We start from the raw sequence: 21,598 nt of genomic DNA, 5'->3' as shown, positions 1-21,598 counted from the left end.
ATCACCAAGGTGAAGGCTGAAGGTTCAAGACATCATCAAAATAAAGGGTCTTGACTTATAGCACAGGATATCAGCAGAGGTGGAACTGAAAAGGAAAACCTGGATAAAGAACATCTGCAGTGTGGTCTTTCTTGTTGCAATTGCCACAATGTCCATAACCCGAACATCCTCTTCTGACCCTGCCAACCATCGCAGGGAGGGCCCCAGAGCAGTGGGATTGCTGGAAAACCCAGCAGAAACCTTCAGTTCCATGGATTCCTTCACACAATGGCTGCTGTCAGAGGTCAAGGTAGATCCCAGGTTGGCTCCCACATCCTTCCCCTGACTCAATGCATTTTCTCTGATCGTACGGCAGGGTTGTTCAGAGTTCCCAGCTCTGCCCCTTCATTTTGATGGAAATGTTGACACGAGGTGGGGCTAGTTTGGTGAAACTGAATCTTGGCCTAGTTCCTGGATAATATGTTTTGACCCACCAAGGGCAGGGACACCCTGGGCCAAGGTATTTAACAGACTCTGCTCAGACCCGTCACTCCTATTGAGCAGGAAAATATAACATTTTAAAATAACTGTTAGTTACAATTCCTAATAACCTGTGAATTTGGTCATTGCAGTTTATTGCTGAAGTGTCAGAGGACATGGAGAGATCGGAGATTGGCAAAATCAGTGTGGAGGACAAGGATCAGCCTGGAACATCAAACTGGTTTGTGGACTACACCATTGTTGGTGGCGATGACCAGGGACTCTTCAGCATCAGGACTGAGCCGGAGACAAACAGAGGCATTATATTTGTTGAAAAAGTAAAGAAAGCAACCAATTAATTAGCAGTTTAGCAATTAGATTTATGTTTAGAAAACTGAATTGTCACCTTGGAGGGATCTGGACAGAAAGCTTGCGTCTAAATCCAATTCAAAGGGATGCGAGAGGTCTGGGCACTTCTCACTTAGAATCATAGAATCCCTACAGTGCAGAAGGAGGCCATTCGGCCCATTGAATCTGCACCGGCCCTCTGAAAGAGCACCCTACCTGGGGTCAGGCCACACCCTATCCCCATAACCCAGTAACTCCACCCAACCTTTTGGACACTAAGGGGCAATGTATCATGGCCAATCCACCTAACCTACACATCTTTGGACTGTGGGAGGAAACCGGAGCACCCGGAGGAAACCCACGCAGACACGGGGAGAGCGTGCAGACTCCAGTTACCTGAGGCTGGAATTGAACCCGGGATTCTGGAGCTGTGCAGCAGCAGTGCTAAACACTGTGCCATCATGCTGGAAGAAGACAAAGGGTGGTGGTTGATGGGAAATGTTCAGACTGGAGTCCAGTTACTAGTGGTGTACCACAAGGATCTGTTTTGGGGCCACTGCTGTTTGTCATTTTTATAAATGACCTGGAGGAGGGCGTAGAAGGGTGGGTGAGTAAATTTGCAGATAACACTAAAGTCGGTGGAGTTGTGGACGGTGCGGAAGGATGTTACGAGTTACAGAGGGACATAGATAAGCTGCAGCGCTGGGCTGAGAGGTGGCAAATGGAGTTTAATGCAGAAAAGTGTGAAGTGATTCATTTTGGAAGGAATAACAGGAAGACAGAGTACTGGGCTAATGGTAAGATTCTTGGCAGTGTGGATGAGCAGAGAGATCTCGGTGTCCATGTACATAGATCCCTGAAAGTTGCCACCCAGGTTGAGAGGGTTGTTAAGAAGGCGTACGGTGTGTTAGCTTTTATTGGTAGAGGGATTGAGTTTTGGAGCCATGAGGTCATGTTGCAGCTGTACAAAACTCTGGTGCGGCCGCATTTGGAGAATTGCATGCAATTCTGGTCGCCGCATTATAGGAAGGATGTGGAAGCATTGGAAAAGGTGCAGAGGAGATTTATCAGAATGTTGGCTGGTATGGAGGGAAGATCTTATGAGGAAAGGCTGAGGGACTTGAGGCTGTTTTCGTTAGAGAGAAGGTTAAGAGGTGACTTAATTGAGGCATACAAGATGATCAGAGGATTGGATAGGGTGGACAGTGAGAGCCTTTTTCCTCGGATGGTGATGTCTAGCACGAGGGGGCATAGCTTTAAATTGAGGGGAGATAGATATAAGACAGATGTCAGAGGTAGGTTCTTTACTCAGAGAGTAGTAAGGGCGTGGAATGCCCTGCCTGCAACAGTAGTGGACTCGCCAACACTAAGGACATTCAAATGGTCATTGGATAGACATATGGACGATAAGGGAATAGTCTAGATGGGCTTTAGAGTGGTTTCACAGGTCGGCGCAACATCGAGGGCCGAAGGGCCTGTACTGCGCTGTAATGTTCTGTGTTCTATGCCGCCTATCAGACCTGTGACTGATGTGATTAATTGGGCAGCAGAAATACCCCCTCTGGAAAGGTAAAGGGCATGTTTAATAGTCAAATTTGCTCCAAACTGGAAGTAATTCTTCAGCTAGAAGCCAGTCTCTCGTCTTTCTATCTTCCATCAGGTGACAATCTAGAAACAAAATGATATGACCTGGGGTCTGGGTCAAGGGTCAGATTCTCTGACAGTCTGGCAAACGTCTAAACTGATGAAGATCTGCTGAAATGTCTAAGTCAGATTAACCAATCCTTTCCCTCTCACTTTCTATTTGATCTGCTGAGTGTTGCCAACATTTTCAGTTTTTATTACTAAATTATTCCTCATTGTTACTGAGGAGAACACAGAAACATCACTGCCCATCCCATAATGTCAGAGAGAATAACTCTCAGAGCCGAGGCCTGAACTCTGCACTTGGAAATGGTGACTGTGGGTGAACTACACTCACCACATTATCCTCTCTGTAAACCTGAGTCATCAAAACCTCTGCTGCCCATGTCCTAACTGGCACCAAATTCTGTTCACCTATCATTTGCGGCAGCATCGTAGCACAAGTGGATAGCACTGTGTCTTCACAGCGCCAGGGTCCCAGGTTCGATTCCGGCTTGGATCACTGTCTGTGCGGAGTCTGCACCTTCTACCCGTGTCTCCGTGGGTTTCCTCCGGGTGCTCCGGTTCCTTCCCACAGTCCAAAGACATGCAGGTTAGTTGGATTGGCCAGGATAAATTGCCCTTAGTGACCAAAAAGGTTAGGAGGGGTTATTGGGTTACAGGGATAGGGTGGAAGTGAGGGCTTAAGTGGGTCGGTGCAGACTCGATGGGCCGAATGGCCTCCTTCTGCCCTCTATGTTCTACAAATCTCTGAGTCCGCTGGCGGACATTGGCTCCTCGTCAAGTAACATCTTGATTTTAAAATTCTCATCTTTGTTTTCAAATCTCTCCGTGGCATCACTCTTCCCATCAAGTTCGTCCAGCTGTACAACATTCCAACACCATTGCACTCCTCCAATGTTGGCCTCATCTGCCCATTATTGGTGGCCTTACTGAGATGCCTGAACCCAAAGGAACAATTCTTGTCGAGTCCAAGAACTTTTTAAAAGAAAGGAATCTCCTCAGCGCCAATGGAAAGAAAACTGCTGAACAAGATTACTTTTTCAAACCATTTTCGCCCGAACAGGCGCCGGAATGTGGCGACTAGGGGCTTTTCACAGTAACTTCGTTTGAAGCCTACTCGTGACAATAAGCCATTTTCATTTTTCATTTCATTTCATTTTTCAGTAATAAACCACCTAAAATCAACATAATTCAGACATTAATTGATTTGAGGGGTATTGTCACTGGACAATAATCCAGAAACCCAGGGCGGATTCTCCCAGCCCCGCGCCGGATAATCGCCGCAACTGCGCCGCCAGCGCTCGATTCTCCGAGGTGCGGAGAATCGCTGCCATTTGTGCCGGCGGGTTAGGCGCGGCGTTGGTCGCGGGCCGCGGGCCGCTGTACGTGACCGGGCCGCTGTACGTGACCGGGCCGCTGTACGAGACCGGGCCGCTGTACGAGACCGGGCCGCTGTACGTGACCGGGCCGCTGTACGAGACCGGGCCGCTGTACGAGACCGGGCCGCTGTACGAGACCGGGCCGCTGTACGAGACCGGGCCGCTGTACGAGACCGGGCCGCTGTACGAGACCGGGCCGCTGTACGAGACCGGGCCGCTGTACGAGACCGGGCCGCTGTACGAGACCGGGCCGCTGTACGAGACCGGGCCGCTGTACGAGACCGGGCCGCTGTACGAGACCGGGCCGCCGATTCTCCGGCCCGAATTTGCTGAGCGGCCACACAGAAAAAGCAGAGTCCCGCTGGCACCGTCCACACCTGGTCGCTGCCGGCGGGAACACCGTGCGAAGGGTCAGGGGGCGGCCTGTGGGGGAGAGGGAGGGGGCCTCCGATGGGGTCTGGCCCGCGATCGTGGCCCACCGATCGGCGGGCTGGCCCCCCCCAGGCCTTTGTTCCGCGTCCGGCCCCAGAAACCCCGTGCCATGTTGCGTCGGGGCCGGCGCATTCCGTAAAGCCATCACGCATGCGCGGGTTGGCGCCGCCCCCTGTGCGAGCCAGGAAGTGAGGCTGGAGCGGCCAGAATCGCTGTGGGGGCCAGAATCGCTGTGGGGGCCAGAATCACTGTGGGGGCCAGAATCGCTGTGGGGGCCAGAATCGCTGTGGGGACCAGAATCACTGTGGGGGCCAGAATCACTGTGGGGGCCAGAATCGCTGTGGGGGCCAGAATCGCTGTGGGGGCCAGAATCGCTGTGGGGGCCAGAATCGCTGTGGGGGCCAGAATCGCTGTGGGGGCCAGAATCGCTGTGGGGGCCAGAATCGCTGTGGGGGCCAGAATCGCTGTGGGGGCCAGAATCGCTGTGGGGACCAGAATCACTCGTGCCCGCGCCCGTTTCGCGCTGTTGTGAAACGCAACGGTGTTCACGACAGCACGGACACTCTCCCACGATCGGAGAATCCCACCCACAGAGTAATCTCTGGGGACCCAGGTTTTAATTCCACCCGGGCAAATGATATTTAAATTCAACAAAAATCTGAAATTAAAAAGTCCAGTGATGACCATGATTGTCGTTAAAAACCCAACTGGTTCATTAATGCCCTTTCACTAAGGAAATCTGCCGCCCTTACCCGGTCTGGCCTACATATGACTCCAGACCCACAGCGATGCGGTTGACTCTGAAGAGACCGAGCAAGCCAGAGCAAATCAAGTTGTTTTGGTAGTTTCAGCCTTGAATCCCATTCACCATAAACCATATTCCATCCAAAGTCCCCAGACCACCAACAAAATGGATGCGTAGAAACCCACTCTGACTGAGGTGACAATAGTCCTGATGGCACAAAATCTCCAGTTGCTGCTTTCTCCAATCCCTTTAAAACAATCTGGTTGCTCTGGCAATATTGAAGCAGCTGAAATGGGTATTGTCCAAACCACAATCCCTTACCCTGCCCTTTCCAACTGTAGAACACACACACAGTAACATGTGCCGGGATTCTCCGACCCCCCCGCCGGGTTGGAATCCCGCCCCGATGCCGGCTGCCTTATTCTCCGGCACCGTTTTTTGGGCGGCGGGATTCCCGCCGCGCCGGTCGGGGGACAGCGGCCCCCCGGCGATTCTCCGGGCCCCGATGGACCGAGCAGCCGGCCAGTCCCGCCGGCGTGAATTACTCGCCTAACGTACGACGGGACCTGGCACGTGAGTATGCGGGGGCGGTCCTCGGGGGGGGGGGGGGCACAGGGGGATCCGACCCTGGGGGCTCCCCCACGGTGGCCTGGCCCGCGATCGGGGCCTACTGTAGGGCTCCGCCATATTTCCCAGGGGCCGGCGCGCAGCAGAGAAACCCCGGGCATGCGCGGAATCACGCCGGCCGGTCCGCGCATGCGCGGAATCACGCCGGCCGGTCTGCGCATGCGCGAACTTGCGCAGTCCCTTTGGCGCTGGCTGGAGCGGCGCCAACCCCTGTGGCGTCCACCTAGCCCCCGAAGGTTTGGCGAATTCCTTACATTCGGGGGCTGTTGACGCCGGAGTGATTGCCGCTGGTTTTCCCGCCGGCATTAGTCCCCAGAAGGGCGAATCCCGGCCATAGTCTCTGCTATATTCTCCAAGACCTGCTTCAACACCAGGATCTGTTCTAAAACTGCCAAATAGAAAACTGTGTACAAGCTTCTCTAAGTATAGGAGTCATCACACGAAGCTCAGGAATCCCCTCCCTAAACCTTTCCACTCGTGTTCCTCTCTTTCCTACTTTAAACCTTTACTTCAAACTTCTTTAAACCTTTACTGAGCTTTTAAAATACCACCCCCTAATACTGTGACTCAGTGTCAAATTTTGTTTTATAGTGCTCTTGTGAAGCATCATGGGTGTTTTGCTATGTGAAATGTAAGTTGTTGTTTTACAATTGGCCTCAGTGTCTTTAGACTCAGGTCAAGACAGGGATCAGTGGAGAGGGGAAGAGAATCTGAGGCAAAGGGAAAAGGTTTGTCAACACAAGAAGTTACCACGGGGATTTATTTTGCTGCCATGTGTTTCAGAATCTTGATTATGAGAAGGCTGAGAAACATATCCTGACTGTGGAAGTGAAGAACAAGGAAGTTGTCACTCCCGGAGCCCCTCAAACTCTCCGTTCTTCAGCTAAAGTCATTGTGACGGTCACTGATGTAAACGAAGCCCCCAGCTTTGTGGAAGACCCCCGCACACTCAATGTGCCAGAAGGGTTAACAGCAGGAAGCTTTCTAACAGTCTACACTGTCACTGATCCCGACACAAAGCAACAGCAGAATATCAGGTGAGGATCACTGTTAATTGCTGAATTCTCTGGCTGTCCCGAACTTTCTCTTCCTCAGCCTGGGCGTATTTTCTCCCGTATCTGGAGTTGGCGTGGACTAGTCTGGGCCGAAGGGCCTGTCTCCATGCCGCAGATTTTATGGTTCTTTGAGTTCCTCAGCATCTGGGAGCCTCCCCCCAGTGCCTGGGAGTGTCTCCTATGTTTGCATCATTGCCCCCGCAGCAGCTTTATTTTCCCCATGTTCCAGGTGTTTTCCCCTTTTTCACACTTACTTTATCCCATGTCTGGGTATTTTCCCCGAGGTCTGGGTTTTATTTATTCCTGAGTCATGTTTTTTACACTTCTCTCCATGTCTTCCTCCACTTTGTTTCTTCCTTTCTGTGATGTGGGTGTGACTGGGGAGCCAGCATTTATTGCCCAGCCCTAATTGCTCTTTCAGAAGGTGGTGGTGAGCTTCCTGCTTGAACCACTGCAGTCCATGTGGTGTAGGTACACCCACTGTGCTGTGAGGGAGGGAGGTACACCCACCGTGCTGTCAGGGAGGTAGGTGCACCCACTGTGCTGTCAGGGAGGTAGGTGCACCCACTGTGCTGTGAGGGAGGTAGGTACACCCACCGTGCTGTCAGGGAGGTAGGTGCACCCACTGTGCTGTCAGGGAGGTAGGTGCACCCACCGTGCTGTGAGGGAGGTAGGTACACCCACTGTGCTGTCAGGGAGGTAGGTACACCCACTGTGCTGTGAGGGAGGTAGGTACACCCACTGTGCTGTGAGGGAGGGAGGTACACCCACTGTGCTGTCAGGGAGGTAGGTACACCCACTGTGCTGTGAGGGAGGTAGGTACACCCACTGTGCTGTCAGGGAGGTAGGTACACCCACTGTGCTGTGAGGGTGGTAGGTACACCCACTGTGCTGTGAGGGAGGTAGGTACACCCACTGTGCTGTCAGGGAGGGAGGTACACCCACTGTGCTGTCAGGGAGGTAGGTGCACCCACTGTGCTGTCAGGGAGGTAGGCACACCCACTGTGCTGTGAGGGAGGTAGGCACACCCACTGTGCTGTCAGGGAGGTAGGCACACCCACTGTGCTGTGAGGGAGGCAGGCACACCCACTGTGCTGTGAGGGTGGTAGGCACACCCACTGTGCTGTCAGGGAGGTAGGTGCACCCACTGTGCTGTGAGGGAGGTAGGCACACCCACTGTGCTGTCAGGGAGGTAGGTACACCCACTATGCTGTGAGGGAGGTAGGTGCACCCACTGTGCTGTCAGGGAGGTAGGTACACCCACTGTGCTGTGAGGGAGGTAGGTACACCCACTGTGCTGTGAGGGAGGTAGGTACACCCACTGTGCTGTGAGGGAGGTAGGTACACCCACTGTGCTGTGAGGGAGGTAGGTACACCCACTGTGCTGTGAGGGAGGTAGGCACACCCACTGTGCTGTGAGGGAGGTAGGTACACCCACTGTGCTGTGAGGGAGGGAGGTACACCCACTGTGCTGTGAGGGAGGGAGGTACACCCACTGTGCTGTGAGGGTGGTAGGTACACCCACTGTGCTGTGAGGGAGGTAGGCACACCCACTGTGCTGTGAGGGAGGGAGGTACACCCACTGTGCTGTGAGGGTGGTAGGTACACCCACTGTGCTGTGAGGGAGGGAGGTACACCCACTGTGCTGTGAGGGAGGTAGGTACACCCACTATGCTGTGAGGGAGGTAGGTACACCCACTGTGCTGTCAGGGAGGTAGGTACACCCACTGTGCTGTGAGGGAGGGAGGCACACTCACTGTGCTGTGAGGGAGGGAGGCACACCCACTATGCTGTGAGGGAGGTAGGTACACCCACTGTGCTGTGAGGGAGGTAGGTACACCCACTGTGCTGTGAGGGAGGTAGGTACACCTACTGTGCTGTGAGGGAGGGAGGCACACTCACTGTGCTGTGAGGGAGGGAGGCACACTCACTGTGCTGTGAGGGACGGAGGCACACCCACTGTGCTGTGAGGGAGGTAGGTACACCCACTGTGCTGTGAGGGAGGGAGGCACACTCACTGTGCTGTGAGGGAGGTAGGTACACCCACTGTGCTGTGAGGGACGGAGGCACACCCACTGTGCTGTGAGGGAGGTAGGTACACCCACTGTGCTGTGAGGGAGGCAGGCATACCCACTGTGCTGTGAGGGAGGCAGGCACACCCACTGTGCTGTTAGGAAGGTAGGTGCACCCACCGTGCTGTGAGGGAGGGAGGTACACCCACTGTGCTGTGAGGGAGGTAGGTACACCCACTGTGCTGTGAGGGAGGGAGGCACACTCACTGTGCTGTGAGGGACGGAGGCACACCCACTGTGCTGTGAGGGAGGTAGGTACACCCACTGTGCTGTGAGGGAGGCAGGCACACCCACTGTGCTGTGAGGGAGGCAGGCACACCCACTGTGCTGTTAGGAAGGTAGGTGCACCCACCGTGCTGTGAGGGAGGGAGGTACACCCACTGTGCTGTGAGGGAGGTAGGTACACCCACTGTGCTGTCAGGGAGGGAAGTATACTCACTGCTGTTAGGGAGGTAGGTGCACCCACTGTGCTGTGAGGGACGGAGGCACACCCACTGTGCTGTGAGGGAGGTAGGTACACCCACTGTGCTGTGAGGGAGGCAGGCACACCCACTGTGCTGTGAGGGAGGCAGGCACACCCACTGTGCTGTGAGGGAGGTAGGTACACCCACTGTGCTGTGAGGGAGGCAGGCACACCCACTGTGCTGTGAGGGAGGCAGGCACACCCACTGTGCTGTTAGGAAGGTAGGTGCACCCACCGTGCTGTGAGGGACGGAGGCACACCCACTGTGCTGTGAGGGAGGTAGGTACACCCACTGTGCTGTGAGGGAGGCAGGCACACCCACTGTGCTGTGAGGGAGGCAGGCACACCCACTGTGCTGTTAGGAAGGTAGGTGCACCCACCATGCTGTGAGGGAGGGAGGTACACCCACTGTGCTGTGAGGGAGGTAGGTACACCCACTGTGCTGTCAGGGAGGGAAGTATACTCACTGCTGTTAGGGAGGTAGGTACACCCACTGTGTTGTTAGGGAGGTTGGTATGACAAAATACAAATTTCTTTACCCGTCAGTCTGGCCTCAATAAAAGTCGAGATGGATTTGCAGGTACAGCATTAGTTATTTTATTTGGCTTGCAAGCCTGATTCATTTCACAGAAGCATAGGACACATCCAGTCTCCTACACCCCGGAAAGCGAATGAACAAAGAGACAAAGGGATTTCTGCAAATAAATTCAAATGGTATCAAGTTTCACATACACGATTCCCATAGGTCATCCGAAACCCCTCCTGACCTGGTCATACATTCTGATTGGCTCACTTCTCATCCCTTCCTCTGGCCCCTATTACCCAGCATCCTTTTCTCCTCCTTTGGTGGACACACCTCCTCCTTGCTTTTCCATGCGGTCTGAAATCCTTTGTCTGTGAACTAACAGAATCAGACCGGCCTATCTCTACATTACAGTAACTAATATCTCTAAAGTAACTATTTTATATCACATTCGTCAGGTACACCCACTGTGCTGTTAGGGAGGTAGGTGCACCCACAGTGCTGTTAGGGAGGTAGGTGCACCCACTGTGCTGTTAGGGAGGTAGGTGCACCCACTGTGCTGTTAGGGAGGTAGATACACCCACTGTGCTGTTAGTTAGGTAGGTACACCCACTGCTGTGAGGGAGGTAGGTGCACCCACTGTGCTGTTAGGGAGGTAGATACACCCACTGTGCTGTTATGGAGGTAGGTACACCCACTGTGCTGTTAGTTAGGTAGGTACACCCACTGCTGTGAGGGAGGTAGGTGCACCCACTGTGCTGTTAGGGAGGTAGGTGCACCCACTGTGCTGTTAGGGAGGTAGGTACACCCACTGTGCTGTTAGGGAGGTAGGTGCGCCCACTGTGCTGTTAGGGAGGTAGGTACACCCACTGTGCTGTTAGAGAGGTATGTACACCCAGTGTGCTGTTAGAGAGGTAGGCACACCCACTGTGCTGTCAGGGAGGTAGGTACACCCACTGTGCTGTTATAGAGGTGGGTACACCCACTGTGCTGTTAGGGAGTTCCAGGATTTTGCTCCAGTGACATTGAAGGAACGGCCAATATATTTCCAAGTCAGCGTTGTGAGTGACTGGGAGGGGAACCTCCAGGTGGTGGGGTACGCACGATATTTTCTGGATATTTTCCTGGGTCCAGGTCCAGATCTATTTCCCCCTGTTTTGGGGTATTTTTCCCGGATCACTAACTCTGCCCTTTCTTGTGTTCCAGTTACGGGATTCAGTACGACCCAGCTGATTGGCTGATAGTCGATGTAAACACGGGGGAGATAATTCTCCAGCAGAATATCGAGCGCAGGTCCCCATTCCTGCTCAACCATCGATACACGGCTGTAATCACAGCCACAGACAGCGGTAAGTGGACACTTATAAAACAGCAAGTCAGAAACAGACATGAATGAACAGAAATGAAATGAAAATCGCTTATTGTCACAAGTAGGCTTCAAATGAAGTTACTGTGAAAAGCCCCTAGTCGCCACATTCCGGCACCTGTTCGGGGAGGCTGTTATGGGAATTGAACCGTGCTGCTGGCCTGCCTTGGTCTGCTGTAAAAGCCAGCGCTTTAGCCCAGTGTGCTAAACCAGCCCCTGTAAAGATTAAGCTGGAAATAAACATTCTTGGAGTAAAGCAGAGCAATAGCGTGAGAGCCAGAATCATAACCAATGTCATAATTAGTAATAAAGCAGTGAAGAGAGTATTACAAATTGCAGCATGGAGTGAGGCCATTCAACCCAAAAGAACCATACTAGTGTTTAGTAGAAATACAGCAGCAAGAGACGAGGATAATAAAGACAGTCCAGGTTGTGCCAGTTCACCCCGGGTTCGCCTCTCTCTATTTCAGTCGATTAGTTTTACTGCATCAATGATGCAGCACAGGAGAACATTTGGCCCATTGTCTCTGTGGAGGCTCTTTCATGCTATCTATTTAACGCCACAGCCCTGACTTATCCCAGAACCCTGCAAATCTTTCTTTTCAGGTAATCATCCAGTTCTCCACTGAAAGCCTGGATTGAACTTGGCTCCACCGAATGCTCAGACAATACATTCCACATCCGAACCATTCACTGTGTGAAAACATTTTCATCATGTTGCCCCAATCCTTTCAAAAATGGGAACAAGTTCTCCCTATCTACCCTGTCCAGGCCCTCATGATTTTGATACCGTGATCAAATCTCCTCTCAACCTTCTCCTCTCCAAGGAAAACAGTTCCAACTTCTCCAATCTTTCAGTGAAACTGAAGTTCCTAATCCTCAGACACAATCTTGTGACCCTTTTCTGTACTCTCTTCCTTCACATCCTTCCGAAGGGTCTGCTGCCCAGAACTGGAATCTATCGGTGCGATCTACCAGCTGCTTTGATCCTGACCTGCTTCACACTCCTCCCGCTCACTTCACAGTGATCCGGACCTGCTTCACTCTCCTCCCGGTCTGCTTCACAGTGATCCGGACCTGCTTCACTCTCCTCCCGGTCTGCTTCACAGTGATCCGGACCTGCTTCACTCTCCTCCCGGTCTGCTTCACAGTGATCCTGACCTGCTTCACTCTCCTCCCGGTCTGCTTCACAGTGATCCTGACCTGCTTCACTCTCCTCCCGGTCTGCTTCACAGTGATCCGGACCTGCTTCACACTCCTCCCGGTCTGCTTCATAGTGATCCTGATCTGCTTCACTCTCCTCCCGGTCTCTTCACAGTGATCCTGATCTGCTTCACACGCCTCCCGGTCTGCTTCATAGTGATCCTGATCTGCTTCACTCTCCTCCCGGTCTGCTTCATAGTGATCCTGATCTGCTTCACTCTCCTCCCAGTCTCTTCACAGCGATCCTGATCTGCTTCACTCTCCTCCCAGTCTCTTCACACTGATCCTGATCTGCTTCACTCTCCTCCCGGTCTCTTCATAGTGACACTGACCTGCTTCACACTCCTCCCGGTCTGCTTCACAGTGATCCTGATCTGCTTCACTCTCCTCCCGGTCTCTTCACAGTGATCCTGATCTGCTTCACTCTCCTCCCAGTCTCTTCACACTGATCCTGATCTGCTTCACTCTCCTCCCGGTCTCTTCATAGTGACACTGACCTGCTTCACTCTCCTCCCGGTCTCTTCATAGTGACACTGACCTGCTTCACTCTCCTCCCGGTCTGCTTCACAGTGACACTGACCTGCTTCACTCTCCTCCCGGTCTGCTTCACAGTGATCCTGATCTGCTTCACTCTCCTCCCAGTCTCTTCACAGTGATCCTGATCTGCTTCACTCTCCTCCCGGTCTCTTCATAGTGACACTGACCTGCTTCACTCTCCTCCCGGTCTCTTCATAGTGACACTGACCTGCTTCACTCTCCTCCCGGTCTGCTTCACAGTGACACTGACCTGCTTCACTCTCCTCCCGGTCTGCTTCACAGTGATCCTGATCTGCTTCACTCTCCTCCCAGTCTCTTCACAGTGATCCTGATCTGCTTCACTCTCCTCCCGGTCTCTTCATAGTGATCCTGACCTGCTTCACTCTCCTCCCGGTCTCTTCATAGTGACACTGACCTGCTTCACTCTCCTCCCGGTCTCTTCACAGTGATCCGGACCTGCTTCACTCTCCTCCCGCTCTCTTCACAGTGATCCTGATCTGCTTCACTCTCCTCCCGCTCTCTTCACAGTGATCCTGATCTGCTTCATTCTCCTCCCGGTCTCTTCACAGTGATCCTGATCTGCTTCACTCTCCTCCCGCTCTCTTCACAGTGATCCTGATCTGCTTCACACTCCTCCCGCTCTCTTCACAGTGATCCTGATCTGCTTCACTCTCCTCCCGGTCTCTTCACGGTGATCCTGATCTGCTTCACTCTCCTTCCGGTCTGCTTCACAGTGATCCTGATCTGCTTCACTCTCCTCCCGGTCTGCTTCACACTGATCCTGACCTGCTTCACTCTCCTCCCGGTCTGCTTCACAGTGATCCTGACCTGCTTCACTCTCCTCCCGGTCTGCTTCACAGTGATCCGGACCTGCTTCACACTCCTCCCGGTCTGCTTCATAGTGATCCTGATCTGCTTCACTCTCCTCCCGGTCTCTTCACAGAGATCCTGATCTGCTTCACACTCCTCCCGGTCTGCTTCACAGTGATCCTGATCTGCTTCACTCTCCTCCCGGTCTCTTCATAGTGACACTGACCTGCTTCACACTCCTCCCGGTCTGCTTCACTGTGATCCTGATTTGCTTCACTCTCCTCCCGGTGTCTTCACAGTGATCCTGATCTGCTACACACTCCTCCCGGTCTGCTTCACAGTGATCCTGATCTGCTTCACTCTCCTCCCGGTCTCTTCACAGTGACACTGACCTGCTTCACTCCCCTCCCGGTCTGCTTCACAGTGATCCTGATCTGCTTCACTCTCCTCCCGGTCTGCTTCACAGTGACACTGACCTGCTTCACTCCTCCCGGTCTGCTTCACAGTGATCCTGATTTGCTTCACTCTCCTCCCGGTCTGCTTCACAGTGATCCTGATCTGCTTCACACTCCTCCCGGTCTGCTTCACAGTGATCCTGACCTGCATCACTCTACTCCCGGTCTGCTTCACAGTGATCCGGACCTGCTTCACACTCCTCCCGGTCTGCTTCACAGTGATCCTGATCTGCTTCACTCTCCTCCCGGTCTCTTCATAGTGACACTGACCTGCTTCACTCTCCCCCCGGTCTGCTTCACAGTGATCCTGACCTGCTTCACTCTCCTCCCGGTCTGCTTCACAGTGATCCTGACCTGCTTCACTCTCCTCCCGGTCTCTTCACAGTGATCCTGACCTGCTTCACTCCTCCTGGTCTGCTTCACAGTGATCCTGATCTGCTTCACTCTCCTCCCAGTCTGCTTCACTGTGATCCTGATTTGCTTCACTCTCCTCCCGGTGTCTTCACAGTGATCCTGATCTGCTTCACTCTCCTCCTGGTCTCTTCACAGTGATCCTGATCTGCTTCACTCTCCTCCCGGTCTCTTCACAGTGATCCTGACCTGCTTCACTCCTCCCGGTCTGCTTCACAGTGATCCTGATCTGCTTCACTCTCCTCCCAGTCTGCTTCACTGTGATCCTGATTTGCTTCACTCTCCTCCCGGTGTCTTCACAGTGATCCTGATCTGCTTCACTCTCCTCCTGGTCTCTTCACAGTGATCCTGATCTGCTTCACTCTCCTCCCGGTCTCTTCACAGTGATCCTTACCTGCTTCACTCTCCTCCCGGTCTGCTTCACAGTGATCCTGACCTGTTTCACTCTCCTCCCGGTCTGCTTCACAGTGATCCGGATCTGCTTCACTCTCCTCCCGGTCTGCTTCACAGTGATCCTGATCTGCTTCACTCTCCTCCCGGTCTCTTCACAGTGACACTGACCTGCTTCACTCCTCCCGGTCTGCTTCACAGTGATCCTGATCTGCTTCACTCTCCTCCTGGTCTCTTCACAGTGATCCTGATCTGCTTCACTCTCCTCCCGGTCTCTTCACAGTGATCCTTACCTGCTTCACTCTCCTCCCGGTCTGCTTCACAGTGATCCTGACCTGTTTCACTCTCCTCCCGGTCTGCTTCACAGTGATCCGGATCTGCTTCACTCTCCTCCCGGTCTGCTTCACAGTGATCCTGATCTGCTTCACTCTCCTCCCGGTCTCTTCACAGTGACACTGACCTGCTTCACTCCTCCCGGTCTGCTTCACAGTGATCCTGATTTGCTTCACTCTCCTCCCAGGCTGCTTAACAGCGATCTTGATCTGCTTCACCCGCCCCCCGGTCAGCTTCACAGTGACACTTACCTGCTTCACTCTCCCCCCCCGGTCTGCTTCACAGTGATCCTGATCTGCTTCACTCTCCTCCCGGTCTGCTTCACAGTGATCCTGATCTGCTTCACTCTCCTCCCAGGCTGCTTCACAGTGATCCTGATCTGCTTCACTCGCCTCCCGGTCTGCTTCACAGTGATCCTGATCTGCTTCACACTCCTCCCGGTCTGCTTCACAGTGATCCTGACCTGCATCACTCTACTCCCGGTCTGCTTCACAGTGATCCGGACCTGCTTCACACTCCTCCCGGTCTGCTTCACAGTGATCCTGATCTGCTTCACTCTCCTCCCGGTCTCTTCATAGTGACACTGACCTGCTTCACTCTCCTCCCGGTCTCTTCACAGTGATCCTGACCTGCTTCACTCCTCCCGGTCTGCTTCACAGTGATCCTGATCTGCTTCACTCTCCTCCCAGTCTGCTTCACTGTGATCCTGATTTGCTTCACTCTCCTCCCGGTGTCTTCACAGTGATCCTGATCTGCTTCACTCTCCTCCTGGTCTCTTCACAGTGATCCTGATCTGCTTCACTCTCCTCCCGGTCTCTTCACAGTGATCCTGACCTGCTTCACTCTCCTCCCGGTCTGCTTCACAGTGATCCTGACCTGTTTCACTCTCCTCCCGGTCTGCTTCACAGTGATCCGGATCTGCTTCACTCTCCTCCCGGTCTGCTTCACAGTGATCCTGATCTGCTTCACTCTCCTCCCGGTCTGCTTCACTGTGATCCTGATCTGCTTCACTCTCCTCCCGGTCTCTTCACAGTGATCCTGATCTGCTTCACTCTCCTCCCGGTCTCTTCACAGTGATCCTGATCTGCTTCACTCTCCACCCGGTCTGCTTCACAGTGATCCTGATCTGCTTCACTCTCCTCCCGGTCTCTTCATAGTGATCCTGATCTGCTTCACACTCCTCCCGGTCTGCTTCACAGTGATCCTGATCTGCTTCACTCTCCTCCCGGTCTCTTCATAGTGACACTGACCTGCTTCACTCTCCTCCCAGTCTGCTTCACAGTGATCCTGATCTGCTTCACTCTCCTCCCGGTCTCTTCACAGTGATCCTGATCTGCTTCACTCTCCTCCCGGTCTGCTTCACAGTGATCCTGATCTGCTTGACTCTCCTCCCGGTCTCTTCACAGTGATCCTGATCTGCTTCACTCTCCTCCCGGTCTGCTTCACAGTGATCCTGATCTGCTTCACTCTCCTCCCGGTCTCTTCACAGCGATCCTGATCTGCTTCACTCTCCTCCCGGTCTCTTCATAGTGACACTGACCTGCTTCACTCTCCTCCCGGTCTGATTCACAGTGATCCTGATTTGCTTCACTCTCCTCCTGGTGTCTTCACAGTGATCCTGATCTGCTTCACTCTCCTCCCGGTCTGCTTCACAGTGATCCTGATCTGCTTCACTCTCCTCCCGGTCTCTTCACAGTGATCCTGATCTGCTTCACTCTCCTCCCGGTCTCTTCACACTGATCCTGATCTGCTTCACACTCCTCCCGGTCTCTTCACAGTGACACTGACCTGCTTCACACTCCTCCCGGTCTGCTTCACAGTGATCCTGATCTGCTTCACTCCCCTCCCGGTCTGATTCACAGTGACACTGACCTGCTTCACTCTCCTCCCGGTCTGCTTCACAGTGATCCTGATCTGCTTCACTCTCTTCCCGGTCTGCTTCACAGTGACACTGACCTGCTTCACTCCTCCCGGTCTGCTTCACAGTGATCCTGATTTGCTTCACTCTCCTCCCAGGCTGCTTAACAGCGATCTTGATCTGCTTCACCCGCCTCCCGGTCAGCTTCACAGTGACACTGACCTGCTTCACTCTCCCCCCCGGTCTGCTTCACAGTGATCCTGGTTTGCTTCACTCTCCTCCCAGGCTGCTTCACAGCGATCTTGATCTGCTTCACTCGCCTCCCGGTCTGCTTCACAGTGATCCTGATCTGCTACACACTCCTCCCGGTCTGCTTCACAGTGATCCTGACCTGCTTCACTCTACTCCCGGTCTGCTTCACAGTGATCCTGATTTGCGTCACTCTCCTCCCGGTGTCTTCACAGTGATCCTGATCTGCTTCACTCTCCTCCCGGTCTGCTTCACAGTGATCCTGATCTGCTTCACTCTCCTCCCAGGCTGCTTCACAGTGATCCTGATCTGCTTCACTCGCCTCCCGGTCTGCTTCACAGTGATCCTGATCTGCTTCACACTCCTCCCGGTCTGCTTCACAGTGATCCTGAACATGCATCACTCTACTCCCGGTCTGCTTCACAGTGATCCGGACCTGCTTCACACTCCTCCCGGTCTGCTACACAGTGATCCTGATCTGCTTCACTCTCCTCCCGGTCTCTTCACAGTGATCCTGACCTGCTTCACTCCTCCCGGTCTGCTTCACAGTGATCCTGATCTGCTTCACTCTCCTCCCAGTCTGCTTCATTGTGATCCTGATTTGCTTCACTCTCCTCCCGGTGTCTTCACAGTGATCCTGATCTGCTTCACTCTCCTCCTGGTCTCTTCACAGTGATCCTGATCTGCTTCACTCTCCTCCCGGTCTCTTCACAGTGATCCTGACCTGCTTCACTCCTCCCGGTCTGCTTCACAGTGATCCTGATCTGCTTCACTCTCCTCCCAGTCTGCTTCACTGTGATCCTGATTTGCTTCACTCTCCTCCCGGTGTCTTCACAGTGATCCTGATCTGCTTCACTCTCCTCCTGGTCTCTTCACAGTGATCCTGATCTGCTTCACTCTCCTCCCGGTCTCTTCACAGTGATCCTGACCTGCTTCACTCTCCTCCCGGTCTGCTTCACAGTGATCCTGACCTGCTTCACTCTCCTCCCGGTCTGCTTCACAGTGATCCGGATCTGCTTCACTCTCCTCCCGGTCTGCTTCACAGTGATCCTGATCTGCTTCACTCTCCTCCCGGTCTGCTTCACAGTGATCCTGATCTGCTTCACTCTCCTCCCGGTCTCTTCACAGTGATCCTGATCTGCTTCACTCTCCTCCCGGTCTCTTCACAGTGATCCTGATCTGCTTCACTCTCCTCCCGGTCTGCTTCACAGTGATCCTGATCTGCTTCACTCTCCTCCCGGTCTCTTCACAGTGATCCTGATCTGCTTCACTCTCCTCCCGGTCTGCTTCACAGTGATCCTGATCTGCTTCACTCTCCTCCCGGTCTCTTCATAGTGACACTGACCTGCTTCACACTCCTCCCGGTCTGCTTCACAGTGATCCTGATCTGCTTCACTCTCCTCCCGGTCTCTTCACAGCGATCCTGATCTGCTTCACTCTCCTCCCAGTCTCTTCACACTGATCCTGATCTGCTTCACTCTCCTCCCGGTCTCTTCATAGTGACACTGACCTGCTTCACACTCCTCCCGGTCTCTTCATAGTGACACTGACCTGCTTCACTCTCCTCCCGGTCTCTTCATAGTGACACTGACCTGCTTCACTCTCCTCCCGGTCTGCTTCACAGTGACACTGACCTGCTTCACTCTCCTCCCGGTCTGCTTCACAGTGATCCTGATCTGCTTCACTCTCCTCCCAGTCTCTTCACAGTGATCCTGATCTGCTTCACTCTCCTCCCGGTCTCTTCATAGTGACACTGACCTGCTTCACTCTCCTCCCGGTCTCTTCATAGTGACACTGACCTGCTTCACTCTCCTCCCGGTCTCTTCACAGTGATCCGGACCTGCTTCACTCTCCTCCCGCTCTCTTCACAGTGATCCTGATCTGCTTCACTCTCCTCCCGCTCTCTTCACAGTGATCCTGATCTGCTTCACTCTCCTCCCGGTCTCTTCACAGTGATCCTGATCTGCTTCACTCTCCTCCCGCTCTCTTCACAGTGATCCTGATCTGCTTCACACTCCTCCCGCTCTCTTCACAGTGATCCTGATCTGCTTCACTCTCCTTCCGGTCTGCTTCACAGTGATCCTGATCTGCTTCACTCTCCTCCCGGTCTCTTCACGGTGATCCTGATCTGCTTCACTCTCCTTCCGGTCTGCTTCACAGTGATCCTGATCTGCTTCACTCTCCTCCCGGTCTGCTTCACACTGATCCTGACCTGCTTCACTCTCCTCCCGGTCTGCTTCACAGTGATCCTGACCTGCTTCACTCTCCTCCCGGTCTGCTTCACAGTGATCCGGACCTGCTTCACACTCCTCCCGGTCTGCTTCATAGTGATCCTGATCTGCTTCACTCTCCTCCCGGTCTCTTCACAGAGATCCTGATCTGCTTCACACTCCTCCCGGTCTGCTTCACAGTGATCCTGATCTGCTTCACTCTCCTCCCGGTCTCTTCATAGTGACACTGACCTGCTTCACACTCCTCCCGGTCTGCTTCACTGTGATCCTGATTTGCTTCACTCTCCTCCCGGTGTCTTCACAGTGATCCTGATCTGCTACACTCTCCTCCCGGTCTCTTCACAGTGATCCTGATCTGCTACACACTCCTCCCGGTCTGCTTCACAGTGATCCTGATCTGCTTCACTCTCCTCCCGGTCTCTTCACAGTGACACTGACCGGCTTCACTCCCCTCCCGGTCTGCTTCACAGTGACACTGACCTGCTTCATCCTCCTCCCGGTCTCTTCACAGTGATCCTGATCTGCTTCACTCTCCTCCCACTCTGCTTCACAGTGATCCTGATCTGCTTCACTCTCTTCCCGGTCTGCTTCACAGTGACACTGACCTGCTTCACTCCTCCCGGTCTGCTTCACAGTGATCCTGATTTGCTTCACTCTCCTCCCAGGCTGCTTAACAGCGATCTTGATCTGCTTCACCCGCCCCCCGGTCAGCTTCACAGTGACACTTACCTGCTTCACTCTCCCCCCCCCGGTCTGCTTCACAGTGATCCTGATCTGCTTCACTCTCCTCCCGGTCTGCTTCACAGTGATCCTGATCTGCTTCACTCTCCTCCCAGGCTGCTTCACAGTGATCCTGATCTGCTTCACTCGCCTCCCGGTCTGCTTCACAGTGATCCTGATCTGCTTCACACTCCTCCCGGTCTGCTTCACAGTGATCCTGACCTGCATCACTCTACTCCCGGTCTGCTTCACAGTGATCCGGACCTGCTTCACACTCCTCCCGGTCTGCTTCACAGTGATCCTGATCTGCTTCACTCTCCTCCCGGTCTCTTCACAGTGATCCTGACCTGCTTCACTCCTCCCGGTCTCTTCACAGTGATCCTGATCTGCTTCACTCTCCTCCCAGTCTGCTTCACTGTGATCCTGATTTGCTTCACTCTCCTCCCGGTGTCTTCACAGTGATCCTGATCTGCTTCACTCTCCTCCTGGTCTCTTCACAGTGATCCTGATCTGCTTCACTCTCCTCCCGGTCTCTTCACAGTGATCCTGACCTGCTTCACTCCTCCCGGTCTGCTTCACAGTGATCCTGATCTGCTTCACTCTCCTCCCAGTCTGCTTCACTGTGATCCTGATTTGCTTCACTCTCCTCCCGGTGTCTTCACAGTGATCCTGATCTGCTTCACTCTCCTCCTGGTCTCTTCACAGTGATCCTGATCTGCTTCACTCTCCTCCCGGTCTCTTCACAGTGATCCTGACCTGCTTCACTCTCCTCCCGGTCTGGTTCACAGTGATCCTGACCTGTTTCACTCTCCTCCCGGTCTGCTTCACAGTGATCCGGATCTGCTTCACTCTCCTCCCGGTCTGCTTCACAGTGATCCTGATCTGCTTCACTCTCCTCCCGGTCTCTTCACAGTGACACTGACCTGCTTCATCCTCCTCCCGGTCTCTTCACAGTGATCCTGATCTGCTTCACTCTCCTCCCGGTCTGCTTCACAGTGACACTGACCTGCTTCACTCCTCCCGGTCTGCTTCACAGTGATCCTGATTTGCTTCACTCTCCTCCCAGGCTGCTTAACAGCGATCTTGATCTGCTTCACCCGCCCCCCGGTCAGCTTCATAGTGACACTGACCTGCTTCACTCTCCCCCCCCGGTCTGCTTCACAGTGATCCTGATCTGCTTCACTCTCCTCCCGGTCTGCTTCACAGTGATCCTGATCTGCTTCACTCTCCTCCCAGGCTGCTTCACAGTGATCCTGATCTGCTTCACTCGCCTCCCGGTCTGCTT

General features: G+C 53.7%; 1 protein-coding gene across 1 annotated transcript in view; it reads left to right on the top strand.

The window, feature by feature from the left end:
* cdh15 (cadherin 15, type 1, M-cadherin (myotubule)) overlaps positions 1 to 21,598 on the top strand; it is a 203,829-nt gene that overhangs the window by 109,682 nt on the left and 72,549 nt on the right. Inside the window, exons 7-9 of the mRNA XM_072517717.1 lie at positions 612 to 797; positions 6,421 to 6,674; positions 10,957 to 11,099. Coding sequence (XP_072373818.1) covers positions 612 to 797; positions 6,421 to 6,674; positions 10,957 to 11,099 — 583 coding nt within the window. The remainder of the gene's footprint in view (positions 1 to 611; positions 798 to 6,420; positions 6,675 to 10,956; positions 11,100 to 21,598) is intronic.

The sequence above is a fragment of the Scyliorhinus torazame genome, chromosome 10, assembly GCF_047496885.1.
Source record: "Scyliorhinus torazame isolate Kashiwa2021f chromosome 10, sScyTor2.1, whole genome shotgun sequence".
NCBI lineage: Eukaryota > Metazoa > Chordata > Chondrichthyes > Carcharhiniformes > Scyliorhinidae > Scyliorhinus > Scyliorhinus torazame.
Note: the sequence above shows the minus strand (reverse complement) of the source record. Positions and strands in the feature narration are given on the sequence as shown.